Below are 19,833 nucleotides of genomic sequence, written 5' to 3' on the forward strand. Positions count from 1 at the left end.
GTGAAATCTGTCAGTCTTCCAGCAGTGCACATTAATAATACTTTGCAGTGAGCAAACAGAAACATGGGAACAACATCAGTTGACCAACAAGAATCTGCAACGTTTTCCCCATACAATGAAATCTTTGCTGGAAGTATAAGCAAAACTAAATCATGACCTAAAGCACTGAAGCTTTGACAAATTCTACCCATTTTATCTTGAAGGCCCTTGTGTCATCAGTAAGACAACAGATGAACATATGAGTTGTGAAGCAGCAGAGGTGGAAAGATCCATCAGGAACCAATTAATACAAATATTCAGAATATGATTAGATTTACATAAGTCAAATAGTTCAGAAAAATCACGCTCAATCCACATGAGAACCACAGGCAGAATAGCTCTTCCCTAAATATCTGACAACAAAAGAATTTGGATTTGATCTTTCTTAACTTGCTTGAGGTTCACAATGGCCACATGAGAGTTTTGCAGGGCCTAGTTTCATAATTTGACAATTATTTTTATATTGGTGCAGTAATATAGCAACACATTACCACATGAAAACATCTGTGAAAGAGATAATGCTGCTTGACAATTTAAAAAATAAGTAATATCAAGTTCGGAGTTAAAAATAAAATGATACTGTATTCTAAGAGAGAAAACAACTAATTTCAAGTATCAACTGTTGAAGAGTGAATATTCTTGTTTAGTTTTTTTCTTTCATATTCTTCAAAGCATTGACAGAATGGTTTTGCTTTATACTTTCCAGAAAAAGGAGTCTAACAGTAAGTAGAAGCAAGCTACAAAATTTTGTGACACATGAATACAGGTATTTTTCTTTGTTTTTCCTCTTTATTAAAGTATTTGAATAGAACTATACACTTACCACTGACATGCAAATTTCTCACTGTCTATTTCTACTATTCCTGGTGGTGGAGCAACATGTGGTGCTGTCCTAGAGACTGTGGGGAATGAAGGGAAGAAAAAAAAAATCTTGCTGAAATGATTTCTGTTCTCCTGAATGAAGCACTTCATGACTTTCACTGGTAGTTTCTCCTATGTTTGTAAGCACGGGCGTATCCAGCTAAGGCAAGTCATAAAGGTGCACTAAGCAGACTAGAGATTTGCACCACAATTTACCGAAGTGCAGAAGGGCATGCCAAGGCCGGAGCCACCACTGAAGTGCAATCATGACATAAGCACTTAGTGAATGACAGCTTCCAAATTCATGACCATGATCCATGATCTCAGTAATTCAGAGTACTGAGCATGATTTAAGAGTGGCACAATACTTCACCAGAACAGGCAAAACCACACAGCAATTATTTTTCCAGTTCCTAAGCAGAAGCAAATATAATATAAAGAGTTTTGTTGCAATGTTACATCGGCTCCTTCCGTTCACTCTAGTTCGTTCCCTCAGTTGCATTCTTTTCCAGTCACCTTTCACTGTGGTACCTGCACCCATTCCAGAAACAGTACACTTACAACATGCAAGCCAGTGTCTGTTCTTTTTCATTTTTTCCCCAGAATGAATAGCTATGTTCCATCTTGTGTACATTTGCAGTATACTGCTATGTGCTTTTATTAGTAAAGACAGACTGAGGTACATATGCTATTCGCCCTGACCAATAATAGTTAGCTGTGCCACCAACTTCTAAAGTGCCAGTACTTAATCCCAAACTAATTAAAACTTAATTTACAATTAAGAAAATACTTTCCAAGCTTTAAACAATAGTTAACATTTGGTTCACATCACAGTAAGCTGTTCAGCAGCTTCAGCAGAGGCATGAATCTGTGTATCTATCTCTTTGCAGCAATTCTATCAAATACTGTATGTTACTGCCCAATAATATGCTGTGTAAAACACAATGTAAAATGAACCTCTAATTCTCTGCAAATTGTGGGAACAATCAAGGGTGGATACTTTTTCTTTCCACTAAACACGTAAAAATAAGGAGTGTACATAACTTTCAGTAAATTTTCAGATTAGCAACTAAAAAATATTAAGATTCTTTTAAAGCTTGTTTCACATCAGTTTTGGCTAACATAGCTTTATATTTCTTTGTGAACAAGTGCCTGCAAAAGATATCGTGTGTTATGCATAATGCCATACTTATTTATGTAAACTAATCAGAAACCTACGGAAGACAAAAACTGGACACGCCATATAGGAGATTTTGTACAAGAGTATGTTCTCTTGCAGTGATACTAACCTGGGACACCTGTCGCATGGGCCTGTGAAGAACCATGATCCATTACTTGTGGTCTGACATCAGGTACTCCTTGCTGGCTAACGCACTGATGTTCAATGAGTTTTACAGCAGTAAGTGCATCAGGTCCAAACATCTGGATGTCCATAGAAACCAGACATACTAATGTATCTAAAGTATTAAATGTAAAACCAACAATGACATTAGGACAAGACAAATGAATGCTGCTGGGACATATTGATTTGCTTTACAATTGCCATGTGTTGAAAGAAAACAAGCTTCTGCATGCTTCTGTAGATGTTATTGTTTTTTAAACACACTTTGTGGCATTAAAAAAAACAAAACACACTTACAAAGTTTTAGTTTCCCTAGTTATTACCATCATCAATTTCTTGAGGACACAAAGAATAAAGTTTAGTAAAACTCCTGCTCTAATATCTGTCCCTAAGCTGCACACACACACACAAGCAAGCCATGTTTTTAACCACTGAACATGATATATTCTTAAGTCTTTTTTCCTACATACGTGAAAGTAATAGATTTTGCCTCTCCCTTACCTATGCTCTTCTCTACTTTAGCAATCTTTGAGCAGGCCACTTCTCCCATTTCTGTGAGCATATATAGCACCTCAAGCGCTGAGATTACAAGCAGCACATCTGGTAGTGTGAGATGACATATGATCTCCTTATAGGATTCTTGATCCACATATTCACAAATTAAGACACCATTATCTTCAGCTTTACAAAGATTTGCCAAGATTTCCATGCCTGAAGAAAAAATACAAAATAGTTTTAAACAGCAATAATTACAATTCTAATACAACAACAAGAATAGTTAGAGATCTTACCTCTCATTTTCAAAAATCTATCCCTTGACATGAGGCATTTTGTAACAGTGTGAAACATTAGATGAGTAGTTTTGAAATCAACAGGATCCAAAAGAAGCTGATGAGAAAGGAAAAAAAAAATTACTAACGCTATCCATATAATGATAATGGCTCAAGTCCTTAAATTTGCATATCAAAATATAAGATTCAGAAGTGTTTAAATGCAGCACATACAAATGACATTTGTGTTCCCAAAACCAGAACCCTGTGAGGTTTTTATTGTAGCTAGCATCTGGAGCCCTCTCCTCCTTTTCTGCTCTGAAGTAGCAGTCTAATTTACACTTTCTGGTGCTCAGAATAAGGAAAACAACTTTATTCCCAGGCAGTCAAGAGTATACACAAATGTATTTTAATATCCAACAAAGAACAGTACTTGAGTAATAACAAACATTCCTTCCCAAACACTATCACAATCATTCATCCTGTTTCTATCTACCTCTGCCTCTCAATCAGAGCTCTCAGACACTGTAACGTGTAGCATTCTCTCATATGCAAGAGAAGCTGGATACATGGTAAATGAAAACACTATATTTTTTTCAATATTCAGCAGTGGACCAATATCTCAAGTCTCATTCTCTGACACTACCCATTTTATATAAATTTATATACATTTTAAAATATAAGGAATACCTGAACCGATCTACCTATAAAATTATAATTTATCTGCACAATGATATGACGTATTGAAATAGTGTATTTTATTACATTCAAACCTCTTTGGAAAGAAAAGGATGCCTCACATGATTCAAGCAGTAACTTACAGGTGCCCACTACATACAGCATAAAACCCTCTATCACCCCCTTTCTCAACTAAAGGTTATAATTATAAAGTGAAGAACTAGTATACAGTCTGAAGAATTCAACTAAATTCCTTGCTTCTCTCTGGGAAACTAAACTGAAAATTATGCACTATTAATATCTCGTATTTCCGTATACAATCAGTCTTCTTCATGTGATTCTCTTTTAGCAAACTGACACATACAGTCTGTATGTGTCTAATACAGTATGTATTAGTTTTGGCTCTGAATACTTGTTTTGAAATTGCTATTTACAAATTCAGAGAATTCAGAGAATAATTTACTTCCTGTTTCATCCAATGGTCAATGAAAAAAGTAATTAATTTAATTAACACTAAAGTAATGCTTTTATCAAATTATATTTTAATTGTTCTGTTTTGAACCACATTACCTCTGCTGCAATATTTCCCAGCGTGTCAAGCCCCAACTGCCGTAGAGAAATAAAGTGACTATGAGCAGAGAGTAGCAGGAACCGAAGACAAGTACGATTAGCTGCCAAAAGTTTAACATTTCCCTCTTCAAAAGAAAGATTACGTAAAATCACTGCAATCTGAAGTACCCGCTGCCCTTCAATATCATTAATGCCCAATTTGCGAGGTGGATGAAATAAGGATTCCCAAATCCATTCTTCCGATGGAATATCTACAAAGTAAACAAATAAATTTTAGTCCTTCCTTTGCTAAGTTTACCAACATGTATGTATTCAGATTAGTCAAGATGTCTCACCTTGAGATTTGCTTCTGTCAGAAATTAGATCACGAACTTCAATATCCTCAACAATATCCTTCCAAAACTGAAGAAAGAATTAAAAATACACTTAATTTCTAGGGGATGGTATTTCTTTAAACGTTAATTATTTTTATTTCTATTATGTTAAAATAGTGAAAAAATGTGAACAGGATTGTTCTTTTAAAATTTCCTAATACCTTGATTCATCTAATAGTAAACACATTTCTCACTCGGGATGACATGCAAGATGTTCAGTGCTTTACATTAAGAAACTCTTCCCTTCAAGCACCAAGTACACATTCATGATCAACCAACACTGCCACAGAAATACTCTGCTGAATCACATACTGAAATTACATGGACAGTTTTCCACAAAAAATCAGAAATACAGCAATTTGAATGGAAAAAAGGTACAGTTCATCCTCCTTCACCTCATGCAGTGAATTCCTAAAGCCAAAGATGGTGGCTCCTCTCAGATTCAGTAGATCTTAGACTCCTACTAGAAGTACAACAGTCAGACTTATTTCTACCTGGTGAGACTTTTCAAACCTTCTGCTATGTTTTCCATCATAAATCAATGAAGAGAGAGAAGCAACAACTACCATCACCAAAAACCTTTATAAATGTAAGCAAAATAGAATGCTTCATCAGATTGGAATTCAAGTTACTTTACAAATACATGGCCTGATCTGTAAATGGTTGTTATGTTGCTAGTGCTGTTGAAATTCAAGAATTAATCAAAGGATTAAGGTTTGCACGCTAATAAAAATATACACTGTGATTATATATTTTTGTATCTATATACATGATATATACATTCTAATGTGTACATTATAACAAAAATATAAACAGTCCTTTGACTAATAAAAATGTATACATTCCTTTGACTCACTAATGAAATACAGCTCCTTTGGTTCTGATCACAGAATAAAACCACAAATAAATCTGGGTAAAAAGGGAAGGATGGGAAGTAAAACCAGCTGAACAGCAGGAGAAATTTTGTTATGCAAATGTAATTACTAAATTACAGCATTCGTACCAAGCTTGACACTACTATTTTCTTGGAAAATACAATACTACAGATTTTCTAAATTGGAAGGAAAATAATTTTATTTTCCACTGCAATGCTGCTAAATGACATCCAAGTGCTGTTTCATGAAGAGGATTACTTGTACAGAAAGGATTATTACCACATTTTAGCAAAGACGAGAACAGTCAGATAAAAATCTAACTTCTTATTGTTTGTGACAAACGGATTTTTCTAATTAATGCTGAGGCTACCATCAAAAGCCACAGAAGACCAAGGCATGCAGGCAAAATTTGCAGAATGTACTTCATTTTGAGCTGCCCTTACTTTTAAAGAAGGAGACTTTTTAAGGAAGAGGCTTCAGCCATTATTTTAAAAAGCACACAGAAATATATTGTCTGGAAGTATGCCCATCAGTACACACTTTCCTTTAGGATGTTTCCTTTTGAAGAAGCAGCGAACACAGTAAGCCTTCATATTTCACTGCTACTTAAAAGAAAAACCTTGGAAGCTTTTAAAGATATAATTGTTTAACCAGTTAAGGATTAAAAAAAAAAAATGTTAATATTGAACAGAGATACTTAAAGTCTTCAACTTCAATCTGAATCTCTTTGGCCTCTTCCAAAGTCTATCACAATACAACGTTAAAACTGCTGTCACACATTAAATGTTAGAACAGCATGCTCCTTTATATCTGGAAGGCAAATCATCCTGGACATGTTCTCACAGGGATGTAAAATGAGGATTTAAGTTTTTTGCAGTATAGACACTATAGACACTGCTGTGAGAGATGACTTGTAACTCCCTGAAAACAGGACTGAGAAAACCAGCCTGAGAAAGAGATAAGGGACGGGGGGTTGGAAGTGGAGATCCTCCAAGCCAAGGAATGTCTCAAACACTTGCCAGTAACAAAACTAGTCGTGGGGTGAATAACGTGGAGGCTGGAGATAAGGCTGCCTGGATAGCCCAGGGTCCAGCAGGAGGGGACCCTGTGAAGGCAGGACAGCTCTGCTCTGGTGCATCTTGTGAAGTTTCAAGGGCCATCTGTCCAGTGAATGACATTTGCTTCATTATCCACAAAATGCATATTAAAGTTGACACCCCTGAATACACTAATGAAGATTACAAGATCATGCTAATTACATCATCCCATGAAGCACCTTACTCCTCCCCATACATGTGATACGTAGGTATGAGGGTTGGCCTAGGGGACGGACACAAGGCAAGTGTGTATAAATTGAGGGGGGCAAGGAGTGAAATATAGAGGAAAAAAGAAAAAAGAAGACATGAGGAAGAAAAGATGACAGATGAATCCCTGAGGAACTCTGACAGGACCAACACAGGAACCCAGTAAGGCATACTACATCACTTGCCATAATTTGTCATATACTTAGCCAATTACCATGTAAATTAGTACGTTGTGGGAAATTAACAAATGACTGTGCATGGACTTTGAGACTTGTCTCACTGTTGTCCACTCCACTGGGGATTTATGAATCTAAGTCACTTATCTCCCTCGTCTGAGCGGAAGGTGACAACTGCTAAAGATAAATCCTCAAAATGCTATGGCTAAAGATGAAAACAGGAATTCATTGTTGGAAACCTGTACATCTCACCTAAAACTTACAGAATAAACAGATCCACGCTAATTGCTTTAACAACTGAGAAAGTGTCCCCTTCCTAAGGAAGCAGTCTGTCAAACAGGGCTAGTTGTCAACTCAGAAGAGAGTATCTTTTTCAGAAAAGAACAGAACATGGCTCTTTTCTGTAAGTTAAAATGAGAGATACACCAAGGCACCAAATAAAGTTTACTTACACATAGCTGTAATTCTTCAAACTGTTTAATTATATAGTCATGCTGTGAGCATAAGATGCTATCCACTCAAACTAGAGAATTTTTGCCTCAGGATTACCTAGAGCATATGCACAAGCCCTGCTACCTACGTGAAGCACAGCAAAATAATGTGCATCCTCCACAGCCTCAGTTCCTCTGAGTCCTAGAGATCTGGAAAGGCTCTTAAAGCTCTAAGGAAGAAAATTTGCAGCAGAGGACATGAATATGCAGACAATGCAACTTCAAAAAGAACAATTAAAAAAAAAAATCAACATATTTTTTCTCTCTTGAGTGTTTATTTCTACATACAGAAGCACTGTGGGTGATAATGCTCACCAAGAATACCGCTTTCCTGTGCAAGCATCCCAGAGTCTTTTGCTTGCTCAAAACCACAGGTTTGCATTCCCAAAGCCATCATCTGCCATGGATGTTTCAGCAACCATGAAATGCCTACTGGAGTAGCAAACCAGGCTTCCTGTGAGCACTTTGCAGATTTTAAGATTTCAAATATTCTGCAAAAGTTCCAGCAATATCACCAAAAAACTCAGAAATATTATCTTACAGCCTCCATTCAACAAGCTAGTAACTTAAACAGCTCATCAGTGAGCAATGTGTTCAGAAATCCAGCTAAGACAAACTATTATATATGGCATTTGATTTATCTACTTTAGAGATGGGCTGATAACTACAGAGGGGTCAGGATTTCCCAGGATTTTAGCTGTTGACAAGCATGTTGCAAAAATGAATGTACAGATGGAAGCCTGATACATGTATATGCATTTCATTATCCTGAGCTCCAAACACCTGAAAACTTTATCATAGATAGCCAAGAAGAGAGGCATCTGTCTCTATTTAGAAGGTAGAACAACTTGCCATTTGATTCCAACAAGCTGTCTTCTAGCAGGCACCATTACATAGGAAAGTCAACTATCTTCCTCAGAAAAGTTACTGTTCTATTCAGGGAATGACAAACAGCACTTTTATGTGTTGCATATGAGGAATTTAAAAAGTGCGGTCAGCCTCGCCTATGACAGCCAAGGTCTCAATCAAATTACCAGGCATAATATCAAGTTGTCCAAACATTTTTCAAAAATGCACATTTATTGAGAGATTTTATGACAAACTTCAGTTGGCCCCCATATAAACAATAACGCAGAGTCAATAGTGAATATGAATTCTGCATCTTTCACTCAGACAGAGGACTTCAAGAAACCCAGAGCAGATTCCAGGACACTTAAGAACTCTTCAGAACGAAAGAACGAAAGAAAAAAAAGCCCTTGGTAAGACTTTTGGGAAGGTAAATTTTACTTTCCATTCCTTAATTGGAATGATGAAGCTTGTTAATTACAAATCACTTACAACAAAATAGGAAAAAAACATCAATAAAAAAATAATTACACTTTGTTCTGAAAGTTATTCTCTGTGATTCTGGTGAAATACAGATGTTTCCATGTCTCAGACAAATCTTCACACTGGAATCATGTGTCCTACCAGTAAATGATCAAAAAACCCACCCAGTTCTTCTTCCAAAGCACCACATTACCCACAGTGATCTGCATCTTGTACTTCTGAATAAAGGTGTTCAGGTGTCTTAAGTTCAGAATGAGTCTGCAGGTTCTATTCCTTTTCTTTATAGGGAGAGTTGGCCTGAATCACCTTATTTTTTGCATTTAAGCAGACAGGTGTGGTTGCTCTCAGCCCACTCAACATTTGTTTCCTGCCTAAGCAAAGAAAGATCCCTGAAAAGGATGGGGGTGGCCAGAGAATGAGGAGGTGGAATATACAATTAAATATCCTAGATACAATGTTGGTGACCTACCTGTTACAAGAGAACATGGGGAAACATGACAAGATTTTTGTTTGCCCCCCAAAAAAGGCAAAAGTGGAAAAAGATTAAGTGAAGCTTTCTGGGCATTCCTTTGAAAAACATACTTATATATATCACAGAGGCAAGAAAAAAATCAGCTTAGAAACCAGAGTAAAGCATTAAACAAAGCAATAAAGAAAGAACAAACACTGCATAAGCATGGATTTTGGACCACTACTGCTAGAGGAGGCCTCAAGAAGTCCAAGAACATGAAATCCAAATGCTTAAATTGAAGTAAACAGAAATAAATGGTGCATGAAGAAATGTAATGCACTTATCCATATACTACATCAGATAGTGGGCAGCTGCTGGAGACATACAAGAAATACCTGGCAAAACAGCTAAATCTGATTATAAGCATGCTATATAAACAAGTCACTCTTCAAAGTCAAACTATACTCACAAGTGAACCTTGCTAACACGAGGAAATCCATGAAACAGTAAAAAATGAGAAAGCTTCCAGAGTAGGTGAGAAAACATGTGAGCAGGATGTCATCAGAGCTTGGGGAGGGACAACAAAACAAAACAAGGAGAGATACAAGATGACTGGCTAAATGCCAGTTGTTCAAGTTCTTAAAAGTAAGGACATGCAGTCATCCCAACTAACTAGAGATTTAAACTTAAAGACAGCACCAGGGAAAATCAAGAGGGGGGAAAGAAACAAATTAACATAGCTTTAAGGGTTAACAGCAGGTTCAACTAAAATGATATATAAAATTTTGACAATTAATGGTACAGATTCATTGACTAGTAGAGACATTTGATTCGGTTTAGAAGGAAACACTGTAGAAAGTGAGAAAATATGCAGCACCACAGAGAAGATAATAAAAATCACAGATTTTCTAAACAGTTTTCTATAATGCAGCAAAGACAGTGGGGCAGGGGGAGAGAACCGATTCCCTCAAAGCTTAGCATAAAGAAACACATTGTTTTTCATCTTCACCTTCTGCTGGTACAGCAGTGATGTTGCGGGGACACAACTAAATAGGTGAGATCCTTTGCTCATGAATATGACATTACCAAACTGGTAGACTGTCCTGAAAAAATCATGATATGATACCAGATACGTAAAGTAGAATGATTTTAAGTCAAAATTAGAGAACAGCAGAATATAAAATTAAAGTATTGGTGCTGAAAGAATTGACAAATTCTTTATGATAAATTAATACAGAACTCAAGACCTGGCTGAATAACGACCAACAGCTATTGCGTAGATATTTAAGGGTGGGAGAAATACTAACGGTGATGCTCTACCACTCCTAGTGCCAAGATACTGTAGAATGAAGAGAAAAACAATGAAGAAAAACATATGGCCATTTTTATTTATTGAAAACTCATTTAAAAATAGGAACATTATGAAGAGACTACAATGTAAATCAAGCTTATTTTAAGCAAACATTAAAAACTTGCAGAAAACATTTTAGTATAAATACCTAATTCTGAAATTACCCCCAATGTCTGTAAAAAGACACTGAAATACAGAAGCTAAATGGTTCTATAAAATCCAAAGTTCCAAGTTTATGTTCAAATATTTCAGTAAGCAAAAGGAGGAGCTTGGAAAAGAGTCAGTAAGTGTAGCTATACAGATGAAGCGTCAAATATTCTGAACATATCTCATAGATCATTTATATTTGTTTTACTGCACTTGAAAAGCTATTTTCAGCTAATAGACTAGGAGTTTGTTTTTCTTTTTTTCTTTGCATAAAACATAGCAACACTGAAACTAACATTCAATTGCCAAGAATCCATGTTTATGATTTCTCTATGAATCCTGAATCTAACCCCAAGAATCATTTTCAGAACAGCTTCAAGATTTTTAATAATATCTCTCAGTCAGCCCCACCCCCTCAACTCCAAAACTCCAACACATGAAAAAAAACACTACAGTCAGATGGTAATATTTACAAACTCAACAAAATTTCTATCAATTCAATTCCTATTAGTTTAGAATTCATGTGTTTAAGAAATTGCTTTCCTCACGCTACTTTCTATGAATCTCTAATATTCATGTGTTCATGCCATCACTATAATTCATAATTCTGCATTTTTCCTCTCCCATTTAAAAACTGTCTTCTATTTTCACCTTTACACAAATTTCTAATCTGCTACCATTATAGTAGAGGAAAAAGCTGGAATGATAACCTTACAAAATCAAGACACAACCAACTGGCAGAAAAATGAAAAACACCCAAACAAGGAATTTTTTAAAAGATAATGTGAACAGTGAAAGGAGGGACACACATTCAGTAGCCATTCTATTAATCTTAAAGCTGTAAAAGCAAATTTTGAAAAAACTGATACCCAGTCTCCACCCTGACAACCAAATACCTCTCTCCTATGTCATAAAGCTCCCATAATGCTTCCCCCAATTCGTTTTCACACAGCCACAGCTGCAACAGAAAATAAATTACTTCCAGTAGTAGGGTCAAATGATTGAAGTAAGATGTCTTGAAAAATCTGGATTCGTGGCATTAGAGATATTTTTAGATCTGGTGTTAGTTTCTGACATGCTTTCACCAGTATTTCGCTACAGATTAGTACTATACATGTTGTATTGTTAAAAAATAGATCTTGGAGAGCATCCAAGTTTCTTATTAGTAAACCTTATTGCAGTTACAGTGGTTCCACTTAACACTTCGTTAAAAACATTTATCAGAACCATCTGTCCTTATCTATCAAAATTACTTAAGTTTAAATAATTAATGAACATGTAATAAATTAGAATTCTGTGTAATTTTAAATGTTTACAGATCTAGACATGGTGCTTGTTGCTGCTCTAGATCAGCAACAGTCTGTGACAGTTTAGGGTGAAGTCAGCATATAAGTGCTAAGTGCTTTTAAAAAAAAAACAAACCAAAACACAACCTACAGTACTTCTGGACATATTTTTCAATGGAAAAAGGAAACAAAGATAATGAATCATTATTTTTTACACTTACCTTCAGCACATTTGAAACACGTTTTCAAGTTCATATACTAACAAATATGAGAGCTTACCTTTTTTGTCCTTAAGTTTACCTAGGCAATTTTGGTTAGGGAATCTATTCACTGATATTTTAGCAATACTAATCATTTAGCTAACACTACAATCATCCAACTTGTCCTAAAATTGAGTTGCACAAAAATAAAACAAAAGACAAATGGAGAAAGCTCCTAACAAATATTTCTCTATAATACTGGTAAGACATTTCAGTATATGAGACAATTAAGAAATGGATCAGAAACCTGGCTATGAGTTCATAAGGAACTCAGGAGCTTATCTCTCCACATTTTTACTTAATAAAAAGCATGAGGTATCAAAATATATTTTAATCTAGCTTTCTTCTATTTTAGCCACATGAATCATCATCTGAAATTCAATGTAAGGAACTGTGTATCACAGAAAGTATGCTGAAATGTCAAACCTCTTTCAGCTATAATATATATTTCATGCTCTCATTCACCTCAAGATGCTCACCTAGAATAAAGAGGAAGCATTTATACAAAGAAACTTGAGTTATATTTTAATTAATTTCATTACTTGTACAGTAGATCATGCCCTCTAGTGGAAAGATAAAAAGGCCTTGTGCAAAAACAGTTTAACTGAAACAAACCTGCAACATTGCTAACTTATTTAAATTTGTCCTAAACTTCTTATGTTATGGATTTAACTTCCATAATCCATAATGTTTCTTTACTGATCGTGGCAGTTTTTTTAAAAAATTGCATTGTTTTATCTTGTTAAATATGTTGGCCAGTTCTCTTTTTCCTCACATATACTAGCTTTCTAATAAAAAGAATCATGGAACCTCTTTATTCATTTGCCTACACCTATTTTTTCTCAATATATTTCTTCCTGCTTATCCAAATGTTTTATGACAACTGTGATTTACTGTCCTATTATATTTAAATCAAAATAATAACGTTGATAGTAATTCTAAAGACATATGTTAGTATATCTTATAATTTTCTATCTTTTTAAAATATTTGATACCCGCCATATGTAGCTCAAAATTATTTTAATAATTTTTAAATTACCTTAACAAAATCTCTATCAGTTTTCTCCTTCCATTCTTCTCCAAATACAGCAGAAAATGATCCTAAAGCTTTAAGCATAAAAAGCAGAATTTAGTAAACTTTTAAAAATTAACATTTTTGTTTGACTTTTTACTAATCCATAAACTAAATAAAGATTCAACAACACTACAGACTCCTCCAGTGCTTCCTTTTCATTAAAAAAAAATCCTGCATAAACCAACTGAAATTTATACAGTAATTTAATTAACTGCTACTGCAGTTTTACAGTTTAAATTGAGAATAAGTAGTCCATAAAGAATGGACTAGTTTGTGAACCCTTTAAAAAACACATAGGAAACTTTTCCATAGCTCTTTTCCAGGAGTCAACATGACTGCTCAATTTTCAACCTCACATCAACAACTGTTTTCCATGTGCACTGTGTAAGCTGTAAACACTACTTTAGTAATTAAACAAATTCTCACTAATGTCTTCTAAAAAACCTAACAGTAGCAGTGAGATTTTGACAGCACTCAATTAAAGTCAATATTTAACCAGGGAACATAATGGATGTTCTTGGGTGTTTGGTGGCACTACCACCACAAATTTTCTAATAATCACTCCCTGAAAGCAGCAAAGACTCAGTCAATCTGACTCAAAAACTAAGTCAATCCAAAAATAAACTGTCTTGCAACAGTCCTGTAATGAACCAGTATGTTCATAACTTTTTTACTATTTTGAGCAAAATGCTACAAATCTCAATTCCAAGACCACATCAGCTTTCAACTCACTGAATCCAAACCAAGGCCTATGCAGCACTCCAAACTGAAGATATTATACACCCCCAAACCCCTGGGGCTGCCCTATCACCTGCAATACAATTGTCGCCTCAAACTTTGTGGGGAAAACAAAAAGCTGAAGACATATGTTACCTAGAAACAGTGCATTATAAAAACTAACAATGGTAAAACCTTAATTAGACAAGCCAAATCTAAAGCCTAAATTAAGTATAATTAATCAGCTATCATTTATTTATATCTGAAATTATCATGACAGTATTTTCATACTACCTGAATTTGCTAACTACAGATTTCATTTAATCACCAAATCTGACAGATTTACCTTCATTATTTGTAATATAAAATCATGTAAGTATTTAAAATCTAAGTTTTACGCTTCAAAAACAAGTAAACACACCCCCCCTTCTTTCCCCAATTTGTTCTGATTAGTCCTCCCAATGCTCCTAGGACAACCCCTGGATTTATCCAGAAAATGCAATCAGATAAGATAAAAATGAAGTTTTCCCCCAAGAACAAAAAGAGCAAGCCCATTATATGCTCATCATTACTCTTGGCTTTACCTCAAATATATTTCAATCTAAGAAATACTAATGCAGACCAGCTATGGACAAGCCTGTGAGCAGAGTTGAAGCTAAGAACTCAAGAAAACACTGTCTACCTTTGCAACAACACACCCCACACTCCCCCCCCAAAAAAATCACAAAATAGCAATACAAAACTTGATTAAATTAATTGTAAACTCCTAAGTCCATAGAAGTTCCATCAAAAAAAAAAACAACAGGGGAGCGATGATAAACTAAAAAAAATCTAGAGAGTAAGCATCCTGGCATCACTAACATGCAGGACTAAGTTTCACTTTAGCTTCCTTTCAAATATTTTTCTTTGAAAGTTCTTGTGACTGCACTAGATGCAGACACTAAAGGACCAAGATCTAACCATATCGGAAAGGCATGGGTACAAATAGAAACCATAAGACAGAAGCTGGAGAACACTAATGCACTATTGGGGGGATGAGGGGGAAGCTACAAATCATATGTAAAAGTGCTAATGATTAATAAACCACCAAACAGTATACAATGTCTAACACCGATTCTTCCCCAGAATTTTAAAACAGAATCTCTGACATACCATACTATGTTTGTGCTTACACATGCAAAGTGGATTTATACTCAAACAGATATGATCATCTGTACCAGCAGATTTAAATATACTTAGCTGGAAAAGTTCATTTGTACAATTCTTATGGTGGTAACTTCTGAAATTCAGCATTAAAAAAAAAAAAAATCCAAAAAAACCAAACCAAACAGTACACAAAACCAGTAGATACTTCCTCCTCACCACCACAAGACAGGAGCTATGCTGTTATGATTTTAGGATGGTTTGGGTTAACTTATTTCTTTTTTCCCCCCCTCTCCTTGACAAAAAGACAAACAAGCAATTAACAAGGAACAATTTGGCGTGGAGGTCACATTGAACAAGCCAGAAGAATTTATTTTACTTACTGAAGTATTTTGATTGGAACAGACTCTCAAAATTTATGTGCTAACACATTAAGTAATTCTGAAACTCAGATTAAGATTTTTATCCCTTGATATTTGTATTCTGAATTTCACTACAATTGAATGTGTAGTGAAATACCAGGATAAAAATCTTAATGGGTCATTGTTTTCAGACTGCCCTTTTTTAATTTTTAGATTTGTGACTGCTACTAGAAAAGAATTCTGAAAAGTCAGCATGGTCCTACAAATTCAGGAGCAAGCAGTAATACGCTACAAGCAGATGGGAATCCAATGCTGTAAATTTGAGCATCTTGAACAATTAAACTCTGTTATTGAAAAACTAATTCTTACATTTCACTGAACTGTTAAATAACACTATCTTAACTTAAAAAGTATCTGCAGTATCTGATAAAAACTGTGGACAAGTTTAAAAGAAAAACTATATATGCTACAGTGTAATAAAATATAAATGTTTTAATTATCAAGGTTGGGAAAGATGCTACCACAGGTATTGACACTTTCAGTTGCAAAAATGTTATTATATACTTACTGTCATCAAACACCCCAGCATTTGCAAGCAGTAAAGTGATGATTTTAGGGTCCTTTTCAAGCTGCATAACATGCTTGCTTTCATTTGAAAGAAGAGTACATACATTAATTGCAAAGTCCACTTCATTTGGGAGTCCAGATAACAGTGAAAGCACCAATTTATTATAGTCGTTTGGTGAGTTTAAGTCCATAGACAGCCCATAGCTTTGACGAAGGTAATCTAAATAAGAAAAAAAAAAAAAAACAAAAAAAAGAAACGTTTTCACAGCTAAACTAATAATTATTCACATGATATCATTCATAATAATATCATTTAATGCATATTTTTTAAGTTTATTAATAAGGTATTGTGGATTTTAACTAGGTTTTGCAGTATTTAATTTTTTTTTTCCGTTAATCTTTAGCCGAAATGTTGAACACATTCTACTTAGCTGTGTACCTTTCTAGTTAGATATTAATTCCTTCATCATCTCCAGAATGCAATACTGCAGTATGTTCTCCCAAAGAAAAGCTCTGAAAATGCAAATTTTAATTAAAGCAGAATAGAACTGTAATACAATTTGGAGTCCCTTTCTACACAACGAATTACACATCCACTCCACAGAGTCCACCAGCTTCCAATTTGTTTATTGGTTCAAGATTGATACTTTGGTCTCTAAATTACAATGGTGGTTGTTGAATCTGGCTCCTTCTGAATGCGCTTTATTCCTCAGATCTTAAAGCTTAATCAATTTTATGCTCAATTCAGGTATTTGGCTCTGTAAAGAAATTACTGATGTGACAGAAACACAATCTGAGATTTTCAAGATACATTTTTTTTCAAGACAAGTGACTATTTAGTCCTGCTAATCGTAAAAATAAACATTTGTAAATAAGAGAATTAGCTTATAGATTTTCATATTTGTTTTGCTTTGGTTCACAGTGGAAAGGTTTTTGAGTGTATTAAATTAATAGTCTGAGTGACCTACAGATTTGATGGTTTTAATAATATTGTAAATTTATCTACTCACTATTTCTGTAGCCTGTTGAAATACATATATGGAAAAAAAATAGCACTTTCTTCTTGAAAAATTTACCTGACACACTGTGCTGCTGGTAGTTATAGGAAGTTGGAATTGCACCAATAGGAAGTTGTGGCTTTGGATTGCCTGGTTGTACCTCATCATCCTCTTCCCCAAAATGATGGACTTTTTCATACTTTTCTAGATAACTGAAATAAAAAAAAAAATATGTTTTGAATATATATAGTACAACTAAATTCTTCATCCCCCAAGAGCTGAACTGCCAAAGGAAATAAACTGCACAAATGCATAGATTTACTGGAAACAATAGTCAAAGTGGCATAAAACATAAAACGTGAGTCAGACTGACAATAGGCAATACAGAAAATGCAGATATGCGGAATTGTGGATTTAGATAATAAATTTCTTCACATTTCTCAACAACAATCCCTAGCTAAATTGCAACCCATTAAGCCCTCTTGTGACTAAGTCTGTTTTTCCTCAAATCAGCTTTTGCTACCCAAGATAACTCTGCAGGTGTAAGCATCATAAAAATTACTCTGTGCAGGTTACCAATACACAAACTGAGATCAAGCCCAGAAAAATACTTATTTCCATTTTGACCTAAAGGGAAACAGTACACCAAGTCCTAGCAATTACACAAGAGTAAGAGAATTCAGGGATACAGAGGACAACAATTCAGGATCAGAAGTTCTGAGCCATGGCTGTAGCTGATGACTACTCGAAATCCCTTTGAACCCCTTAAGAAAAAAAAATCCTGATACACTTTACTCAGAATGGACTGCAAGAACCGAAGTTATATACACAAAAGTAAACAGTCAATCAGCTTGGTTAATTATCTCCATTAACAGTTAATTTAGCATTAAAAACTAACTTTCAGAACTTTTCTACATTCCAATATCTAGTCAACCTAAAAGGCTCACTGTAGCCTTAACTTCACACTGATACATAGTTGCAAACACCTTCATGAAAACATGTCAAGATCACAAAGCTGCCTGAATTCACAAACTTTCATTGTGCTGAAAACTGACAATATCAAGTAAATTACATCATAATAAAAACAGTGTACAATCGGGAAATAATGTAAAACATTTATCTTCCTCTTTGTATATGCTAAAAATATTTACTATATGAGGAAAAAACAAGCTTTTGGTATAATTTCTGTCAGTAGACACTGAAGTCACTCACTCATGGTGAATCAAAAAGATCTTAAGAAAACAGTATTCTCATTGACCTCTGGGGAATATTTTACATGCATTAAATTAGTAATTATTTCATGAAGTGAGATATCAGCAACATTACTATATCTTTAAAATGCTAGCAAATACATTTTTTGTTAAGAAAATGGTACATTCCAGAAGAAATGAAAAAATTTCAGAGTTAAGAGGGCATATCATGGTGTACTGTATCACATGCAACCATGATTTGTGTCTGACTAGTATTTAAGATATTCAAAGTACTATATAAGTTACTGTTATGTGAACCACTGTTATAGTGCCCTCTTAATTATGCAGACTCTTGAGAGAGTTAAGGAGTCAGCAAAAATCTTCCCTGTACTATCATTTGCTTTTAGGGACTTTAACAGATTAAAGATTACATTTAAATATGGTTGTTTTTTATCTTTAATCTAAAAATCCTCATTTCTGTGAATCAGGTTCTAATTTAAAATCTGCAAAAAAGTAAAATCCTATAAAATTAAGTTGCTTATAACTTCTTAAAATTCACAGCCCAACACTCTCCCACCCACAAAGTCCTAATTCTTCTATTTCACCACATTCTCCTTACCCTTTTATCCCACTTCTTTCCTTTCTTTTCCATCTTATATCCAAAGATTAAAACCATTCAATCCATAGCTTCTGTATGGCAAAAAGTGATTCTCAGCATATGATCAGAGACAGTACTCCAAAGGGGGAAAATAAAAATAAAATAGCGCACCTCCCTTCTAAAGAATTTATTTTTTATTGCATTAAAGTGGTGATTTAGAGAGCCTGACCTAAGTATTTACATAATTGTTTTATTATTTTATTTCCTTCTTGACTTTTATCAGAGAAGTAATACGATAGGTTTAGTCTTCTTTATTATCTACTTTCAGGTATTCAAGCTTTATTTATTCTTTTAAATAATTTCCTTCCAATGTCAATGAATTATTAGGCACTCTATAAATGAACATTACATCACTGAATATGGCAATTACACACACACACAAAGATTAGATGTGACAATTTCCATTTTCCATATTATCATTTACTTGAGAACAACTTAAACATTTTAGGATAACTTTAAAAAAAAAATCCCAAACACAAGTAGCAGGTGTGTGGGAGAGCATGTCAGAGCTCAATTCTGAACCATGCTCAAGCTCTGCATGGAAGATTAATATTAAATATAGTATGGGATCAAGCAATTTAAAAGTAGTGAGGACAGAAATACACACACTCTGGAAGAAAACTGATAAAAAGATTTTTAAAAGAATGAAGCTGTAAGTAGCATAGCCAAGAATTCAAGTGTACAGTCAAAAAATGAATGCCTGGTGAATAATGCACCATGCAATCTTATGTGTCCCATGACTCCATCCATTCTAAAGCATATCTGTACTGGCTTCTCAGAATAACCGTGTAGATACCCTAACACAGCTACAAAAACAAA

General features: G+C 34.6%; 1 protein-coding gene across 1 annotated transcript in view; it reads right to left on the minus strand.

The window, feature by feature from the left end:
* Positions 1-19,833, minus strand: part of ARID2 (AT-rich interaction domain 2) — a 109,049-nt gene that overhangs the window by 29,161 nt on the left and 60,055 nt on the right. Inside the window, exons 4-12 of the mRNA XM_032999838.2 lie at positions 17,245-17,378; positions 16,170-16,388; positions 13,344-13,411; positions 4,596-4,662; positions 4,261-4,511; positions 3,034-3,130; positions 2,744-2,953; positions 2,190-2,357; positions 863-938 (exon numbers count right to left, since the gene is read on the minus strand). Coding sequence (XP_032855729.1) covers positions 863-938; positions 2,190-2,357; positions 2,744-2,953; positions 3,034-3,130; positions 4,261-4,511; positions 4,596-4,662; positions 13,344-13,411; positions 16,170-16,388; positions 17,245-17,378 — 1,290 coding nt within the window. The remainder of the gene's footprint in view (positions 1-862; positions 939-2,189; positions 2,358-2,743; positions 2,954-3,033; positions 3,131-4,260; positions 4,512-4,595; positions 4,663-13,343; positions 13,412-16,169; positions 16,389-17,244; positions 17,379-19,833) is intronic.

The sequence above is a fragment of the Tyto alba genome, unplaced genomic scaffold, assembly GCF_018691265.1.
Source record: "Tyto alba isolate M040663 unplaced genomic scaffold, T.alba_DEE_v4.0 Super-Scaffold_2, whole genome shotgun sequence".
Taxonomy (NCBI): Eukaryota; Metazoa; Chordata; class Aves; order Strigiformes; family Tytonidae; genus Tyto; species Tyto alba.